The sequence below is a fragment of the Dromaius novaehollandiae genome, chromosome 3 (assembly GCF_036370855.1).
Source record: "Dromaius novaehollandiae isolate bDroNov1 chromosome 3, bDroNov1.hap1, whole genome shotgun sequence".
Lineage (NCBI taxonomy): Eukaryota > Metazoa > Chordata > Aves > Casuariiformes > Dromaiidae > Dromaius > Dromaius novaehollandiae.
In genome coordinates this window covers 112,648,492-112,665,576 of record NC_088100.1, presented here as the reverse complement: position 1 = coordinate 112,665,576, position 17,085 = coordinate 112,648,492, and the positions used below count along the sequence as shown (strand labels likewise).

At 52.1% G+C, this 17,085-nt stretch overlaps 1 protein-coding gene across 3 annotated transcripts in view; it reads right to left on the bottom strand.

Moving 5' to 3' along the window:
* LOC112996583 (phosphofurin acidic cluster sorting protein 1-like) overlaps positions 1–17,085 on the bottom strand; it is a 73,246-nt gene that overhangs the window by 7,306 nt on the left and 48,855 nt on the right. For 2 of the 3 annotated variants that reach the window (XM_064509857.1, XM_064509859.1), the window contains exons 2-9: positions 15,691–15,778; positions 7,411–7,500; positions 7,033–7,158; positions 6,684–6,864; positions 6,436–6,527; positions 5,202–5,282; positions 4,259–4,318; positions 3,448–3,599 (exon numbers count right to left, since the gene is read on the bottom strand). In XM_064509857.1, the coding sequence (XP_064365927.1) occupies positions 3,448–3,599; positions 4,259–4,318; positions 5,202–5,282; positions 6,436–6,527; positions 6,684–6,864; positions 7,033–7,158; positions 7,411–7,500; positions 15,691–15,778 (870 nt within the window). The remainder of the gene's footprint in view (positions 1–3,447; positions 3,600–4,258; positions 4,319–5,201; positions 5,283–6,435; positions 6,528–6,683; positions 6,865–7,032; positions 7,159–7,410; positions 7,501–15,690; positions 15,779–17,085) is intronic. The other variant, XM_064509858.1, reaches the window with a different exon arrangement.

Here is a 17,085-nt window from a genome sequence, read left to right as displayed (position 1 = left end):
AAAGACCAGTTTTGGGAAACCAAGCAGGCTCTGTCAGCTTGCCCGTCAGCTCTCCCAGGACTCTTTGCAGTGACTGCAGCAGGTCTGCAACACGTGACTTCCTGTGACAGAGTTGAACTGTCTTCCCCCCGAGCTGTACTTACACATTCACACACTAACTCCCAGGAAAATTTTCTCCTGATTTGCCTGCTGTGCAGATGGGGTTACTGGGTTGCAGCTTTCCCAGGACAGTCACAAATGTGCAAAATGGAGCAGTTCTTCTACTAGGACTTCTCTGTTTCTTCATCCGGACATATTTTCAGCTTTCTGCAGGATGCCTACAGACTTCTGAAGACCTTAGCTGCCCCTCTTAGTTTCTTTTTAACGTTTCCTCATTTGTATAGCATGCTGTGCTGCCAGGCACAACAGTGTTTGTTGGACTCTCTGCTTTTACTGCTCCTACAAGGACGTTTCATCTCAGTAAATGGTGGTCCCCACTGCAGAGTGGCTCTTCAGCAGCAGCGTTTATGCACTGGCTGGGGCAAGATTTTTCCCTCACTGGCTCCAAAACCAGTTACTTCATGATGTAATTATTTACAGAAATTACAGATTTAGAGTGAGCATTGCGCCCTGATTGGACATTTTCCCCAGGTCACACAGGGATAACTGAGGTCTCCTGTTCTTACCATATTTCTGTTCTCTCTGCCTCTCCAAACTCCTTTAGAGCATCTCAGGCACTGTCACCACCTTGTACAGTCATTGTTCTACACTTGTCCTTTCCCAGACAGCAATTTCAATCCATACAGGCTACGTTAAAAACTTGAGAGTCAAACCAGAAAAATATATTAACTTTTCCTTAATATATAGTACCCCTCACCCCGTGTCTCTCCTGCACTCCTCTGTACTGCCTCACCAATTCCACCAGAACATGACATACTCCTGGTGCCAACAGCACCTTGGAAAGGAGGTGTCTTGATCCTCTCCATTTTCTTAGACATTGGATGTGTCTAGAAGAATGTGTACTGTCTCCCCCTTGCCCTGCTGAAGCTGTATTGATTTCTGCCCTCTCTCACTTGCGATTTGGAGTGTTTCATGTGTCATGCTGAGCCTGGAGCCCTTCCACAATTCTCAGCTCCCCCTGTTCTGCAGTTTAGGCTCTCCTATAGTTGCATTTGAGTCTGAGGCTCAGCAGGTTCAGGTTTAGGTAAATCCTAGCCCTTCTGCACAGCCTCCCTCTATTCTAAATGCTTCCTCTGCTCTCAGTGAATTAACCCCCTCTCCCCTACCCCATTATCCCAGCTGCCAATAGAGACATTTGCTCCCTGACCTCTGGTCTTTGATCAAAAGCCCTGATCTTTGAGGTCTTACCTAACAGCCTCAGTTCTGGCTCCAGCTTTGCCACTGCTGCAGGAGCAGCCTACAGCTGCACAGTCTCCCTGGCCACTTGAAGGGATGGCTCTCTGCTCCGAAGGCTGCTGGCCCATCCCAGGGCACTGGCCACTGCTCACCCTCAAGGACTACCTGAATGCCCTTACTCCACAGAGAGCTCCATGGTGTCTAGCAAGGCTGTCTATCTCAATAAAAAATCCAAAGTGAGGAACACATCTTGAATTTACAGGCTAAGTTGAAAAGTCAACACCAGCTTCCTTAGGCAATCAGGGTGTGAAGGCTACACAGGATATCAGGACTGTGCAGTCTACGCTAAGGAACTTGGCACCTGGCTCCCATGTCTACCTGGAAGTTCAGACTCAATGAATGAGAATTCAAGGGGATACACACACAAAACACTGCCAGAAACAGACAACAGAGAACAAACTAGGCTAGGGACACTTTGTCAACAGGCTGAAAAGCAGCCCAGGGCCTAAGGGCAGAGTGAGCATGAATCAACACTTCTCTAGAAGGTTCTCCCAGTGATGACTTGCTGGTAGGGACTTGCAGAAACAGAGGGGGGGGGTCTTATATTTAAACACTCTCAATAGACCTTTCTTATAGTTTACAGTTTTACACCGTACACATATGTAAAACTAGGACTAGTTTTCCTCCCTCTGCATTTGTGTCATATTTTTCTAGACTGAATTTCACCTGTGCTTCAGTGCTTCAGCATCATGGCTTCCTGCTGGAAGAGCCACCAGTGACCTCAGCCACCTTCCTGCTCCCATGCTGTCCTGGCTCCTACACAACTGTGCTGAACAGGAAAGGCCTCACACACAACCCTTTGGGCTCCCCTGCTGACCTCTCTCCTCTACTGGAAATGACAGCTCACTTATAACATTTGCATCCTGAGCTTAAAACCATTATCTGTCCACACAAAGACCTTCCTCTTTCTTCCACAGCACCTTAGCTTTTTTAAAGCCTTTGGTGACAGACCATGTGAAACTCCTTTTGGAGATCCAAGCGGACCACTTAAGCAGCTCTCCCTTGCATGCACACCTGCTGTCTCCTTCACAACGATTTGTGGGTTTGTGGGAGACACAATTTCTCTTTAGGTTCCTGTTTCTTTCCCAGTGGCCTGTGGGTCCACGAATCCAGCAGATTTCATTTCAAACAGTTTGCCTGGGGCAGAACAAGTCTGCTATTCCCCCCCCCCACACACACACACACACTTTCAGCAGGAATTCGGACTGATCCAAATTGTACTTAAATACTGAACTAGAAAAAAAAACAATGACAAAGAAGCTTAGCTTGGCTAGAAGAGACTCAGGGCACTGTGAGGCAGCCAAGTAGGAGACAATAAAGGGATATGCATTTGACTTTTCAAACAAAGTTTTGGTGAGTTTCTCACAAAAGGACAGCATGGAAACAGAACAGCCATGAGCAGAGAGGCCAGGCAAACTCAGGTCATGTGGGAGAAAAGCCTGGTTTCACTGCAGTATCCACTGGAGACCTCTGTGCCAAGGTAGCAGTGCTTGGCAGAGCAAGTCAAGCCACTGGGCACCTTGGGAATGTGATGGGGGACATCACCAACTGTTGATAGTTGCGTGTCTCCACACAGGATGGGTACACAGCATGCAGATCCTGCAGGGACACAGGGACCAGCCCTAGCAGTCAGGCGACAAGGTGCTCAGAAGATGGGGATGCTCTGGTGTGGAGAGCCTGAGAAGGCCAGGACTGTTAGCAGATAGGGGATGTGAGAGCTTGGAACATCAGCTTGCTTAGATCAAGTAGATACTCTTCCAGCAGACCAGGAAGAGTGTCAGATGATGGACTGTGAGGAAATAAAATGAGACTAAATATGAGGAAACCTAATTTTAGTGGGGAGTTTTGAATTTTTTAAACAGAACATGCAAGTGATCTGTGGCCTTGAGATGAAGAGCTCAGTGGTGTCAACAGAGGATGGGACTGCTGATGAGGATGGAAGCAGAGATGGGATAGTGCCTGCATTAGCTCAAGCAAAAGACAAGTGTTGCAGGACATTTCTCCAGGTTCTCTGGACTGTGTGGTTGGCCTGTGGCTCACTGCAACACTTACCTCAGGGTGGGCTTGGGCGTGCTGTGCACGCTCTCATTGTCCTCAATCTCCGGGCCGCTGTCACTGTTGTTGCATTCTTCCAGGCTGTCATAGAGCAAGCCCAGGTCTTCCTCTACCTCTTGGGCCTGGTCCACAGGGTCAGAGTCCAGGACCTGTGGTACCAACCCAGAGGAAAAGAAGAGTGATGGAGTCACCCTGCAACCCAGGCCAGGCAGGCACAGACTCCCTCCCAGCAGTGAGGCGCACCATGGCACTGCTCCCACCTCAGCTTCCCCCACCAGCGCACAGAAAGCCAAATCCAGCCTATGAAAGGAGCAGATGACATTGTCATTATGACAAAGGATGCCATAAGCACAACGCATCAGGCACCCACACTCACTGGAGTTAGGACATCTGGGAGGACCTCTGCTGGCTGTGCTACCACTCAGTGCAGGCTCCCAGCCAAGGCCAGTTACCCCTGCATTAACACCTATCTTCAGTGGTGAACAGAATGAGTGAGGCCCTTGCAATGCCAGCTCCCTAGTGCAGAGCCAGTATCCCTTCTCCCTGGGCCCCTCTTCCCAGGCAGGCTTTCTTGGAAGGTGTTTTTGGTTCAAAAGAGAGGCTCAGAGCTGCCTTCTCAAGGCCTTTGGAAAAGGCCAAATCTGGGCCATGTCTCACATCACCTTTGGTGACAAGCACATCTCCTTTTTCAAGCATCCCTGAGCACCTGCGGTTCCTGCTCTGCACTCCCAGTGAGCTGAAACCAGTGTCTAACACCTACACGTCTGCAGGTGATACTGGCAGGTGGGGCAGGGTTCCTGCTTCTTACCTCCTCCGTCACTTTAAACCTCTTAAGCAAAGCCACAAATTTCTGTTTGAAGTTTGGTTGCTGAAACAAAAAAAGAAGAGAAAAAAGATCATCAAAACTATCAAATCTAGCTGCAGGATGACTAATGCGCTACCCACAGCTGCGCTCTTTAACAGCCTGCTGGCTCCTATCTGAGTCCACAGCCCCCAGGTCAGCTATGATCTCCCTAGCTCCTTAAATTTGCTGTAGGAGTTGGACTAAATCCAGGCTCTGCTGGAAGCCACTGTATCTGGGCAAGAGGGAGGGTGCAGGGGCTCACACTCTCTCTGCTGCAGTCTAGAATACCACTTTCTCTCCATTTAAATCCCCTTTCTCCACAGACCATCTGGGTGAGGAAGGCTGTCTACAAGCAAGAAAAGGCTGGGAATGGACTCAGAAAGAATCTGCCCAGGGACGGACAAGGCTGAGGGGGATGAGGACAAGGAGGTATTCAGAGACCAGGGGGCTGGTGGAGCAGCTCACCCCTTCTGTCGGCAGAACCATTAGTTCAGCCTTCCTCATGCCTGCCTTCCGCTTCCTCAGGGAGGGAAAGAGGAGAGACTATGTCACAGCAGTGAGTCAAAACTGTTGCACACAGAGCATCATCTACACAAAGTCAAACTAAACACGGTACAGGCCATGAGCTGGGACATGGCTTGAAGCATGTGCAGGACTGTGAGCAACCAGCTAACTCAGTAATGGCAGGAAGCTTGCCCCTTTTTCTGAGGGCCAAGAGCTCTGCCCCCAATCTGCTCTGGTGCCTGGTGGGACAAGCGAGGGCTCAGACCCTTGGGAGCTCCCCCCCAAGTGGGAATGGGCTGGCAGTCTGCATCCCCCGCCACCACTCCACCCTGCACTCCCTGCAAGAAGGGGAGGAAGTCAATCCCTTCCATCTCTCTGATCATGTTGGAAACACTGATGTTACTCTGGTCATTGATGTGGTTCGGATCATTTTCCTCCTAGCCTTCTTGGTTTTTCTCAAGTCGTCCTCTTCATCAAACAGATCCTGCAGGTGAGAGGCCGCAGCACATCAGAGCCACTCAGAGTTCAGGGCGCAGCAATTCCTGGGAGCCCCCATATCATGTTTGTCCCCCATTCTGAAAAGGCTGGGGGCCCACTCTGCTGCCAGGGTCTTGCTGCTCACTTCCCCCAGCTCTCTCCAAGCACCTCCTTCCCCTTCCTTAGTATCCTCCCACCAAAAACCTTCTTCCCTAGCACTCTTGTCCCCAGACCCCTCCAGGTAGACATGTGCCACCAAGGCTCACAGGAGAGGCAGCAGCCTTCTGCACACAATTCTTACTATAACCTAAAACTCTTAACCCACTCGCCAGCCTCCCCACAGCTCTTGTGTTGTTCTCCCGGTCTCCCCTTCCCAGGGTTACTTCAGAGAACACAGCACTCTCTGTTGCACACAGCAACAGCAGAGACAAGCCTTTGGGGCTGGAGGGGAAGCCAAGGTCTCAGCCCAAGTCAAATAAGAAACCTGGGTCACATAAGAGTGTCCCTCCAGGGATCAGCCTCACTGACACACATAGCTCCCAAGGACATGGGGCCCTGACAAGCTAGCCCAGTCTGAAGGGGCAGGTAATGCAGAGGACCCTGAACAGACCAGGTTTCATCTCTCTGCCTGATTAATACGCTACCACAAGGCTTTTTTGGCCTTCATTATAGGCACCACAACAGGACAGCAAACTGCACAGACACAACTCATCACAGGGCTGGGGTGGGTTTGCTACCTCTGACCATTTTCAGACCCAGCTTGTACCTCTTCCTAAAAGCTCTGCTCTCTCTCCAAGAGAGGGCAGCTCAAGACAACCTCTGGTCTGTGCTCAGGGGGAGACAGGAGAGAGAATCAGTGGTGCAAAGTGGAGAGGGCTCAGCAGCGGTTTTGTGCTACAGACAAGACCGCTCCCAAGGACACATGGGCAAGACTTAAAGGCCTTCCAAGTACACAACTGCTCTCCAGAGCCTCCTGCCCCACCACGGGTCTGACAGTAGCTCAGTCTTTCCTACTGTTAGATATTGTGGTTTTCTGTTTCCTGAAACCATGACAAACATTCGCATGGGAGATGAGAGGGCTCAGAGTGATGGAGACCTTCAATCCCTCCCTGCCCCAGAGATGGGGCCACGGCATGAGCCACCCTGCCAGGCCCCTTTACCTGGCCCTGTACAGCATCATCGCTGGCTTCCTGCTCTGAGGAGAAGCTGTCATCTTCTTCTTCAGAGTAGTTATCAATGTCTGGGGAGCGATCTGAAAACAGACAGTGTAGCATTTCTCTGGACTGATACTGGCCTCCAGAGAAATGTTCAGCATTGCTGGCAGGTGCTTGATGCTTGGAGACACACTCCAGCACCCATGTCCTGCCCCAAATGCTTGCCCACAGGTCTGTGATGAATATTAACGCACCTGAAGCTTTGATTTTAGGACCTGAGGGGACGCTCCCGTCCTCATGGTCAATAGGCTGGCTAGACAAAGAGTAGATGCTGATTTCAGCCACCCGGATATTCACGTCTTTCATGTTGCTGTGGAGGCCAAGCAGCTGCCCTCCATCTGTTGGGTGCTGCATCACCTGGGCAGAGAGACAAGCCTTCTGCCAGGGTGACACGGTGGTGGCTAGCAGCCCATCCCCTCAGCCTCATGGCTGGCTGACAAGCCAGAGGACTCACAGCACTGGGTGCCTGCCAGCCCAGCAGCCCCTGGCCAGCCCAGCTCCCTTCCCAGCACTGGCACAGGGAGGCCATGCCAAGCCCCTTACCTCAGCCATGTTAATGATGCCTACTGCAAGGGTCTTGTAGCCCAGAATCGTGCGGTTCTTGTACCTCTTCCTCCGCTGCAGCATGATCTGCAGTTTATTGCCATCTCTCTTGAGGAAGTGTGGGTACTGCGGAAGGAAAGCACAAGGAGATGGAAGCACATGGGACTCTTCCTTGGGGTCGACAGACAGTAGGGTCTGACCTGCTGACCTTGAAGTGCCCCTCAAAGGGCACCAGCGCTCCGCATTCTCCTCCAAGTCCAAGTTGCCCAGCACAACAACCCCCCAAAGCACCTGCAGCAGCTGACCAGCAGCAGGTTTCTTCGCTGTTATGATCTGAGCAATGCCAGCAAGCCAGGGGAATGGGGCATTGCAAGATACCTGCAGGGAGAACGTCAGCTCCAGCTCAGTCTCCATCAGGCCGCCCGGTGGGAGGATGTATTCATTGGATCTCAGAACTCGCTTTGAACCCTGTGACAAGATTGGGAGATGCATGCAGCTAAGCCAGAGCATCTCAGCCACAGACTCGGCTGCACAGCACACATAAAGCAAATGGTGTTCACAGTCCACAGGAAAGAGCTGGTGCCTTGGTTTGGCCCTGTTTTGTCTCGCGAAGCCACCTTACACACACCAGTCAGCTCCACGAAAGCCTGTGGTTTCTGCTGAGCTGCTGAAGACCTCTTCTCCCCACCCATCTGCAAGGGAGCACTTGTTAGTCCCAAGTCTGCTCTGCTTCATCCAGCTCCTCATACCCAGGACATGCAGATGCTGTTGAGAGGGACACCACTGGGGCCAGAATGCATCGACAGAGCCAAGTGGACAGTGCCAGTGGAGGAAGGAGAGGGTGCTAACACACAGCCCAGCCAGGAAAGGCATGGCTCTTGCAGCACATCTCCCACCCCACAGCAAATTGTCCCAGTGCAGACCCCGGCCCAAGTGCAGCTGGCAGGATGGCACTGCAGGCCCTGGGTGTGATGCCCTAGGGTAACTGGGCAACCCCGTTTGCCCAGCTGGTCTTGCAGAAAACTGTTCCTAGTTTCACAGAATCACAGAATGGTTGAGGTTGGCAGGGACCTCTGGAGATCATCTACTCCAACCCCCCTGCTCAAGCAGTGTCACCTACAGCACATTGCCTAGGACCATATCCAGACGGCTTCTGAGCATCTCCAAGGATGGGAACTCCACAGCCTCCCTGGGCAACCCGTTCCAGTGATCTGTCACCCTCACAGTAAAAAAGTTTTTCCTCATGTTCCAGTAGAACTTCCTGTGTTCCAGTTTGTGCCCGTTGCCTCTCAGCCTGTCACTGGGCACCACTGAGAACAGTCTGGCCCCATCCTCTTCACACCTTCCCTTCAGATATTTATAAACATTAATAAGACCCCCCCCGGGAGCCTTCCCCTCTCCAGCCTGAACAGTCACAGCTCTCTCAGCCTTCCCTCACGTGAGAGATGCTCCAGGCCCTTCATCAATCATCTTAGTAGCCCTCCGCTGGACTTGCTCCAGTCGCTCCACGTCTCTCTTGTATTGGGGAGCCCAGAACTGGACACAGTGCTCCAGATACAGCCTCACCAGCGCTGAGTAAAAGGGAAGGATCACCACCCTTGGCCTGCTGGCAATGCTCTTCCTAATGCAGCCCAGGATATTGTTGGCCTTCTTGGCCACGGAGATGCATTGCTGACTCATGTTCAGCTTGTTGCCCACCAGCACACCCCAGGTTCTTCCCTGCAAAGCTGCCCGGCCCACAGTCTGTATTGGTGCATGGAGTTATTCCTCCCCAGGTGCAGGGCTCTGCAATTCCCTTTATTGAACTTCATGAGGTTTATTCTTCCTCAGGCAAGAGTTCTTAGCTGTCCACATGCACAAAAGTTTCCCTGCCTTGGGGGAAGGCACTCCCCCAGGAGGCACTCTATCCACACGGCTTGTCCTTATACTTTTTCCTTTTCTTCTGTCCCATCTTTACTATCTCTCTCTAGGGCTGCGCTGTTGATCCAGAGAAACTCAATGATTTGGGGGATGAAGAATGCTGTCTGTGTGCACCAGACCCTCTTGGTCACAAGACAGCACAACTCAGGGACTCATCAAAAGGCACAGGACCACTAGCTGTGTCCCTGGAGAGCTGTGGGAACAGCTCCAAGTACAAGGAGCGCTCTCCTGCATCCCCAGGCCTGGGCCAGGAAGCCAACGCACTGGGCTAGGGGGGCCATGGGGTAGTCCAGTTTAGCTGTTCTTGCAAATCAGTTATCACTGCTTTTTTGAGCACTCTTTAATTTAAGCTGTGGGCAAGTGAGCAGGTGTCTCAAAGCTAAGTGAATAGATGCAGGTGTCCAAAGGAACAGGATCCCTCCCCATATATCCAACTGTCTCCCAGGATCCCACTGCATCCCCACACCCTTCCCAGCTAGATCCTGACAGATGCCATGGCCAGCAGGATCCCAAGTCAGCTGTGACCGGAAACTCTCCAGTGGCTTTAGCTGATACCTAGATGAACATGAAGTCAGAGCCCCCAGCTCCTCTTGCCTCCTCTGTGAGTGGCACAAGAAGCCACGCCATGTCGCAGGTGGCAGAGGAACAGAGACCACAGTTATATTCCTGTAGCAAGCAAGGAGGAAGGCAATGGGCAAAGGCATGTTTCACCCACCCAGCAAGCATCCAGGAAGCTCTGCTGATGGGTACTTCAGCAGGGACCAGCAAGCCCTGGTGGCTCACACTGAAGGCCTTTCTTGCATCTCCATTGCTGGTGTTACTCAGCCTAGCAAGGAAGAAAACTTACAGAGGTGAGACAAGAAAGGCCTACCCATCCTGCAGTGATGCAGCACTACAGTTCTCACCGATACCGTAGCAAAGACAAGCTCTAAAGAAACTCTCTTTGGTTCCCCAAAGGACCAGTCTGAGCCATCTGCAACACCATCCCCAGCAACTGTCCCAGGAGTGAGGCTTTCCCCATGTAAGGGCTTCCTAAATCTGAAGAGAGGAAGGGGATCTGATCCCCATCACCATCTGTGAGCTTTCCAAGCCAAGAACACACTGGCTCTTCATTCCTGAGCTCTTCTTTAGTAAGAGATAATCGGTGGTCATTACTATAATTAATAACCATTTACTCTGGCACATTTAATATTTGCTGCTTGTTGCAGATTCAAAATTCAAAGATTCGGTCTTTCATCAAACCACACGTACTGGTGCAGTTATTATTCCCAAAGATATTATTTCTGGGAACAGAGTACAGCAAGGGAAGGCTGAAGACAGCCTGTGTTGTGTCTCCAGTGCATGAAGATTTCACGAATGCTGCAACCCTGCATGTGACCATCATTCGCCATCATAGGAGTAACACACCCAGCTCCATCCCGAGGCTTTGGCCTTCAGTGAAACACCAATGCGCACCCACGTGGCATTGCAAGGGCTGGGACGAAGACTGGTTCATTATCACAGTGGGGGAAGAAGGGAACAATAGTGGAGCCTTGAGATCCCTAAACTGCAGCACTTTTTAGGTCTGGGCCAGTTCTTTATGGGTGCAATGACCTGGCATGCTGCACCATGGCTGAGTCCTGTGAGATACCAGGCCTGTGCAGTCACACAAAGAAAGAGAGATCATAACATCAAAGCCCAGTAAGAGGGCCAGCTCCTTGGGCACCCTGGAGCATAGTGCTGAGCACATGGCGCAGAAAAGGAGCTGAATATTGCACTGCAAATGCACAAGGCTCAGCAAGACAGAGCCACTACCTAAAACTCATGCTCAGCCTGCAAGGGACCCCACATTTCATGAAACAAGTGGCACTTACATGTCTGATAGGGAGCAGCGATCACCTCGAGCAGCAAACAACCACCCAGCAGAAACTAGTTTTGCTGCAATTAAACAGATTAGAAATAAGCACCTGGGGGCTGCTACCTGGCTATCAGCAATGGGGAATAAAGAACCACATGGGGTTTCTAGTGGGGCTCACACAAACCTCATAAAGTTCAACAAAGACAAAAGCAAAGTCCTGCCTCAGGAGAGAATAACCCCAGGCAACAGGACAGGCTCAGGGACAGCTCTGCAGAAAGGGACTAGGGGATCCTGCAGGACAGCAAGTGGCCCCTATGGTAGCAGCATGCCCTTCATGCTGCAGCAATGACACCAACCACAGCCCAGGCTGTGTTAACAGGCATGTGGGCAGCAGGACAGGAAAGGGATTTCTCCCCTCTGTTCAGCACTGACAACACCACAGCTGGATACTGGGACTAGTTTGGGCTCCCCAGTACAAGAAAGACATTGACAGACTGGAGCAAGTCCAACAGAAGACACCAGGGTCTGGAGCACAGGATGTACAAGCAGAGGCTTATAGAGTTGAGTTTGTTCAGCTGGAAAGAGAGAAGGTAAAGGGGGATTTTATTGCTGCCTACTGTGAGCTGCCTTATAGGAGAGTGCAAAGACAGAACCTGACTCCTCTCAGAGGTGCACAGGGACAGGGCGAGAGGCAACGGGGACAAACTGGAACATGGGAAATATCCATTAGATATTGGGAATGCTTTTTTTTCCCCACCATGGGGGCAGTCAAACCCTGGGACAGAACCCAGAGATGCTGAGGGATCTCCATCCTTAGAGATATTCAACCATCAACTGGACACAGCCCTGAACACCGGATGTAGCTCAGCTGTTCTGCAGTTTGAGTAATGTCAGGCAGAACAGATTTCTCAGCACAACACTTGAATAGCACCACTAATACAACAGGAAAACTTAAGTATCAGACTGTTACAGTGAAGATCACAGATGACAAAGACTGTCTGTCAAGAAAGTGAAAAGCAATAGGGAGAGGTTCTGGTCACAGATCTTCACTACCTGATAAACTGAAAACGTATATGGGCTTTCACTCAGGTCCATGACTCCCAAGCCCCAGTTTGCATGACAGGGTACGGCTGCAGAAGGACCGTGCTCTGGCCAATGAAAATGCCCAGCTGCCCCACACCTGGAGGCAAGACTGGCACACAAAGCCCTGGACCCCTGGTGGATGGGGAGCCCAGGGAGGAGCAGGCATCTCCCTGCAAATGTCCCTGTAGTGAGTCCTGCTTGCAGGCCAGCTAACAGCACTAGAAAAGGAGATGGGAAGGACTGTTACTGCCAAACTGATATTGGGCACAGGCTGATATGGGTGCTGAGAGGACACTGGCTAAGCTAGATCAAGACCAGCAGCATCGTCAGAGACCGTTAGAAAAGCCAGACCCAGCATGCAGGGCTGAAGCAAGAACAGGCTCCTTCTAAATTCCACATCCAGACACCAGGCAGAGGCAGACAGCAAAGCACAGCCCAGAATTCAGCTAAAGGAGCATTTGGGGAGAAAACAGCTCATTAAATACCATCAGCAAATTTAGTTAATTAGGGGGTAGCTGGGATTGCTCAGGCAGGAGTGAAAAATACTGCAAGTGGCTGCAGAAAGATTAGAAACAAAGCATGTGCGAGGTGTAAACAGAAGACCCTGAGAATACTTTCCAAGTATGGCAAGGAATGAAAAACCTGACTCCCTTTGGGGCATAGGGCCTGGGCAGAAGGCAGGCCTGGCGGAGGCAAGTGAGCTTCTCAGCTGCCTGGAGCCAAGGCTTGGCCCATCTTGTAGCACGGGCTTTGGTCCACCACACAGGAGCTGTTGGCATCATCCCTCCTCTGCTGTGCCAAGGGTTGAACCTGAGCCACCAGCCACATCCCTGCAAGCAGCTGCCAGGGGGCCTGCATCCTTTCCATGGCACCCATCATGGGAGCTGCAAGCTCTGTGAGCACTGGGATAAGTTGTCCTTCTTTGTCTCCTCTATTCATGACTCGAGATCAGGTGTTGCTGAATTACAGGAAGTCCCTCTGCCAAGTGGAGGGCCACTTTTCCCTTTACACCATAAACACAGTTAAGCAGCCAACTAAACTGTTTTCTGCACCTTTAAGGAGCTGAAGCAGGCACATCTGGGTCTCTTAATACCATGCTGAACTGTACCCAGTAGGAAATGCTCTATGACATCTCCAAGCTGTTAAAACAAATAACAAGGGATAAAGGTTTAAAAAACACTCAAGGGATGTGAGAGTAAGTTCTCTTTTCACAGTAGTCTAGACTTCATCTCACTGGAAGTCACTGATTTAGGACATTAAGTATTCAAATTACCTCTGGGAAATGGGACCAAGGCATATAAGAAATTTTCTCCTTGATGAATAACTACATTCAGTAGACATAAAAATCTTCCCTTAACCCTTTGTCAGAGGTCTTCTTGGATGAAGGAGCAGATCACAGCACATATAACATTTGGAAGCTGTCCTTTAAGACCAGAAGGGCACAATCGCTGTGAGAAGGAGAGTAGATATTCTAGACAGACTTACACTATCTATCCTTTGCGTTGCGTACATTCATCTAGTGGATCGTCACCAGCCCTAGAGTTGTCACCCTCGTGCAAGCTCTACCATGAGGCAGGATCAGAGCTCTGTTTCCATGCAATCTGCCCTTCAGAGCAGCAATTTCCCAACTGGCCTTACCTCAATCCAGCAAAGCCACTACTGAAACAAGAGAAAACCTAGCTGCCCTTTCTGCTAGACCCTAGCTGCCTCCTTGGGAACTTGCAGGTCCTCCACAAATTACATGCATCTTCTGTTTCTATCCAAAAGATGGAGATGGCAACACTCACCAGGCAGCCTTCAAACAACTTCTTGCTAGCATGACTCATTCGTTACCTAGGAGAGGCACAAGAGGGATGGATCCATCTGAGGCCATTCTGTAGGCAGGCTGTGCTGATGCTGCCTACAGCTCCCATCTGCCTTCCAGGAGAACTCAGCAGTCCCCAACTCTGCCAAAGCAGCCAGTGAGGCAGGCAGAAGCAGATCACGGAGGCACACAAGTCCACCCTGCTACCACGATGAGTGTCAAGCCACAGGGTGGTGTGGGCAGAAGCCTTCTCCAGTTTCCTTCAGCTTTGCAGGGAGCCTATGTGTGCAGGCGGCTGTAGGCACGTGGCAACACAGAGAGCAGGTGAGCATGTTCGAGACAAGGCCCTCATCTGAATGCAGCCTCGGTTACTTGGCAGGGAAAGCAGCCCCATACGGAGGAGCCCACGTGGTCTCAAACAGTCACTGCTGAGGCCTGTTAACCTCCTGTGCCAGCAGGATACAGGGTCGGGCCCATGTCAGGAACGGGGGGGATCTGTCTGAAAGAGCTGGGGTCCTGCTGAGCAGCCTCTTCCACAGTCTCACATTTGCAGTGTATGAAGGAGGATGCAGCTGAGGACACACATGCACAGCATATGCCAGCCCCAGCATAACAGGGGGCTGCACAGGAGCCCCAGGGGAGGAAGGGGAGCACAGACAGCCTAAGCAGCTAGTGCAGGAGGTAACAGGAACAGAGAAGCAGCCCAGCCCTCCCGTCTGTATGGGAGCCACCCAGCACCCATCTGCTTTCTGGCCCCCACCCTCGGCTGTCAGCACCTGTAGCTCAGCCTCAATTGCTCCCTTGCTTCTAGGGGTTGGCAGCTCTCTCCTGCCCAGATTGTTTCCTCAGTAATACCTATGTCAGAGGGGCAGGGGTCTCGAGGGGCACAGCCCAGTGCTTTCAGCTCTCCTGAATGACACCATACATAGCGATGGAAAGGCCTGACCAGCAGCATGTGGACCACAGGGTCCTGCTTCTCCTTTCCCTCCAAGCCCCACATTTTTCGCATTTTGCTTCCAGACTCTCCTAGGCAAGCGAACCAGGTCTGCCATGAAGGCAAATGCCAGCTTCCAGAGCTCCATTAATACAGCAGCTTCCAGTGCTAATCCAGGATTTAGCTTCTAATGTGTGTGGCACAAAGAGCTCTGCAGGAGCACAGAGCTGCTGAGCTCCCACCCCACCGTGCTTTCAATGGGATCAGCAGCTTTTCCACCAGCTGACAAGAACGAAGAAAGGGCACTGGCATTCCAGCTGGGCAAGGGGAAACATGGCAGGGAGAGCACGTTCAAGAGGCATCTCACTTCCTTGCTGTACTCTAGCAGATGGAGACGACGTGCCCGTACCCCTGGGGGTCATCTCTTCCCCACTGCCAGCGGCAGGGAGGGAGGGGGCAGGATGGGGACAAAGAGCCTCTCCCCTTGGAGACAAAGCTCTTTCCTCTCCCCTCTGCCCGGCACAGAGTGGATGTGCCTTGCCATGCTAGGGCACACAGAGAAAGGGAGGGGACAGCAAAGGCAACAGTAAGATCACACAGGGTGCAAATGTCAGCAGAAGTCACCCACAGAGGCACCTGATCCCTTGCCCAGCCCTGCCGCCCTCCCCGCTTCCCCCTTCACCCATGTGCTCCCTAGGAAGGGCATGTAGACAGAGGACACTGCCAGAAGTCATCAGGTGCTGAGCCTGGCCAAGGGGTCAGGAGCAGGATGAGTAGGGGCTGCTGAGCTCTCAGCAGCAGCTCCAGAGGCAGAAGCTGGCTGAGGCACACAGGGCAGCAGGGAGCACTCTGTCCTGTAGCAGAGGCCTAACCAGACATCTCTGCTGCCAGCCAGCACCAGGCAGCTGTTGCTGGCCCTGAGGCACGACTCCCACCTGCCTTGGAGCCCAATCCCCCGCCAAGGGTGCCAGCTGACACAGGGACTGGCACAAGGCAAGGTGTGCACAGGCCAGCACATCTTCACAGAGGGCACAAAGATAGGCTTGCTGCTATGCGACAGCGGCAAGGAGAGGAGCCTACCTGAATCTTCACAGCGATGAGCACGGAGCTCAGCTCTTTGTCCAGCTCTTTCAGCACTGTGAGCTTCTTCAGGCGCAGACTGCAGAGCCTGTAAGAGAGAGAGAAGGGGACGCATTCAGGCACCACCATCCCTGGGGCCCTGCCACATGGTACCCAGCACTCAGAAGACAGCCTGACTGCTCAGCCCAGCCACAGGCACGAGCTCAGCCAAGCAACGCTAGCATTCACACGCCACTGAGGCAGCCCATTGGGGAAAAAAAAAGGAAAGAAGGAAAATTAACAGAGCTAAAGCAGGCTTAAGGGATTAGCATACAACAGGAAGTCCAACAGCAGGCCATGTGGTAGAGAGATCCCTTCCCAAGTAGGGCTGTTGCCAGCTCTGCTTAAATCCACCTTGGTCACAAGTGCTGTTTATTTATAAACCAAAGCACTTAAATCCACTCTTATCCTGCGACTTAGTTAAGCCAAATGTTCCCATGCAGACATGATAACTCAGCTCGTCCCTTGCACAGCACCTGGCAGGAGGAGCTGGAAGGCGACAGCCCCACAGGAAGCATCCTGCAACTGCAGGTCTGGGAGGCTGGGTGCAGTGGGCAGCATGGCCAGGAAAAACCCACCAAGCAGCCGGAGGCATAATGAGAAGAGCTGCATTTGCTGCTCGAAGGGCAAGGCAGTGCTTGCGAGCACCGGGACAGCCAGCCACCCTGACCTCCTGCCTAGGAGCTCGCAGCAGGATTCTCACCGAGACTATTTCGGAGGACCGACACATCCTAAAGCACAGGCTGGACACACTTTTACAGCAAGCCACACAAGCACTCCCAGCTCGGTGTCTGTACCGCTGCAGGTCAGAGCCTTCTGCTGACAAGTGTGCTGTACCCAAGGTTTCAGCCACGCCTTGTGGAAAACAGGTGGGCCACAAACGAATACCCCTGCCTGACACATTGTGCTCTCTGAGGGCCAAATCTACCAGGCCCCATTCTTTTTTTTGTCCCAGGAGAAAATCTGCTTTTGCCATGCTAGCATATAGCAACAATGCAGAGCAGCCCAGAAGTGGAACAATACTTGACCTGGGGAAAGGAAGGACTGGCAGCCGTACAGCAGGGCAGGTTTACGGGCTCTGCAAGGACTCACCTCCCACCACATCCCTGCCCTCCCATCCAGAATGATTTTAGCTTGCAGAGGTTTGCTGGACTGCGACTGCAGCTCTGCTGCTCCATTCGTGCTCAGATGGCAGGGATCAGAAGCCAGGGAGCCAGGAGCACAAGCAGTCTCTCTGCCACAGAGGTTGGATGCCTTAAGACAAAGCCCAGATTTAGCCCCCTGCACCCCACCACTGCACTCAGTAATCCCATCTCTGTCCACCTTTCCCCTCTGGGCCCCTGCCTGAAGGATGGG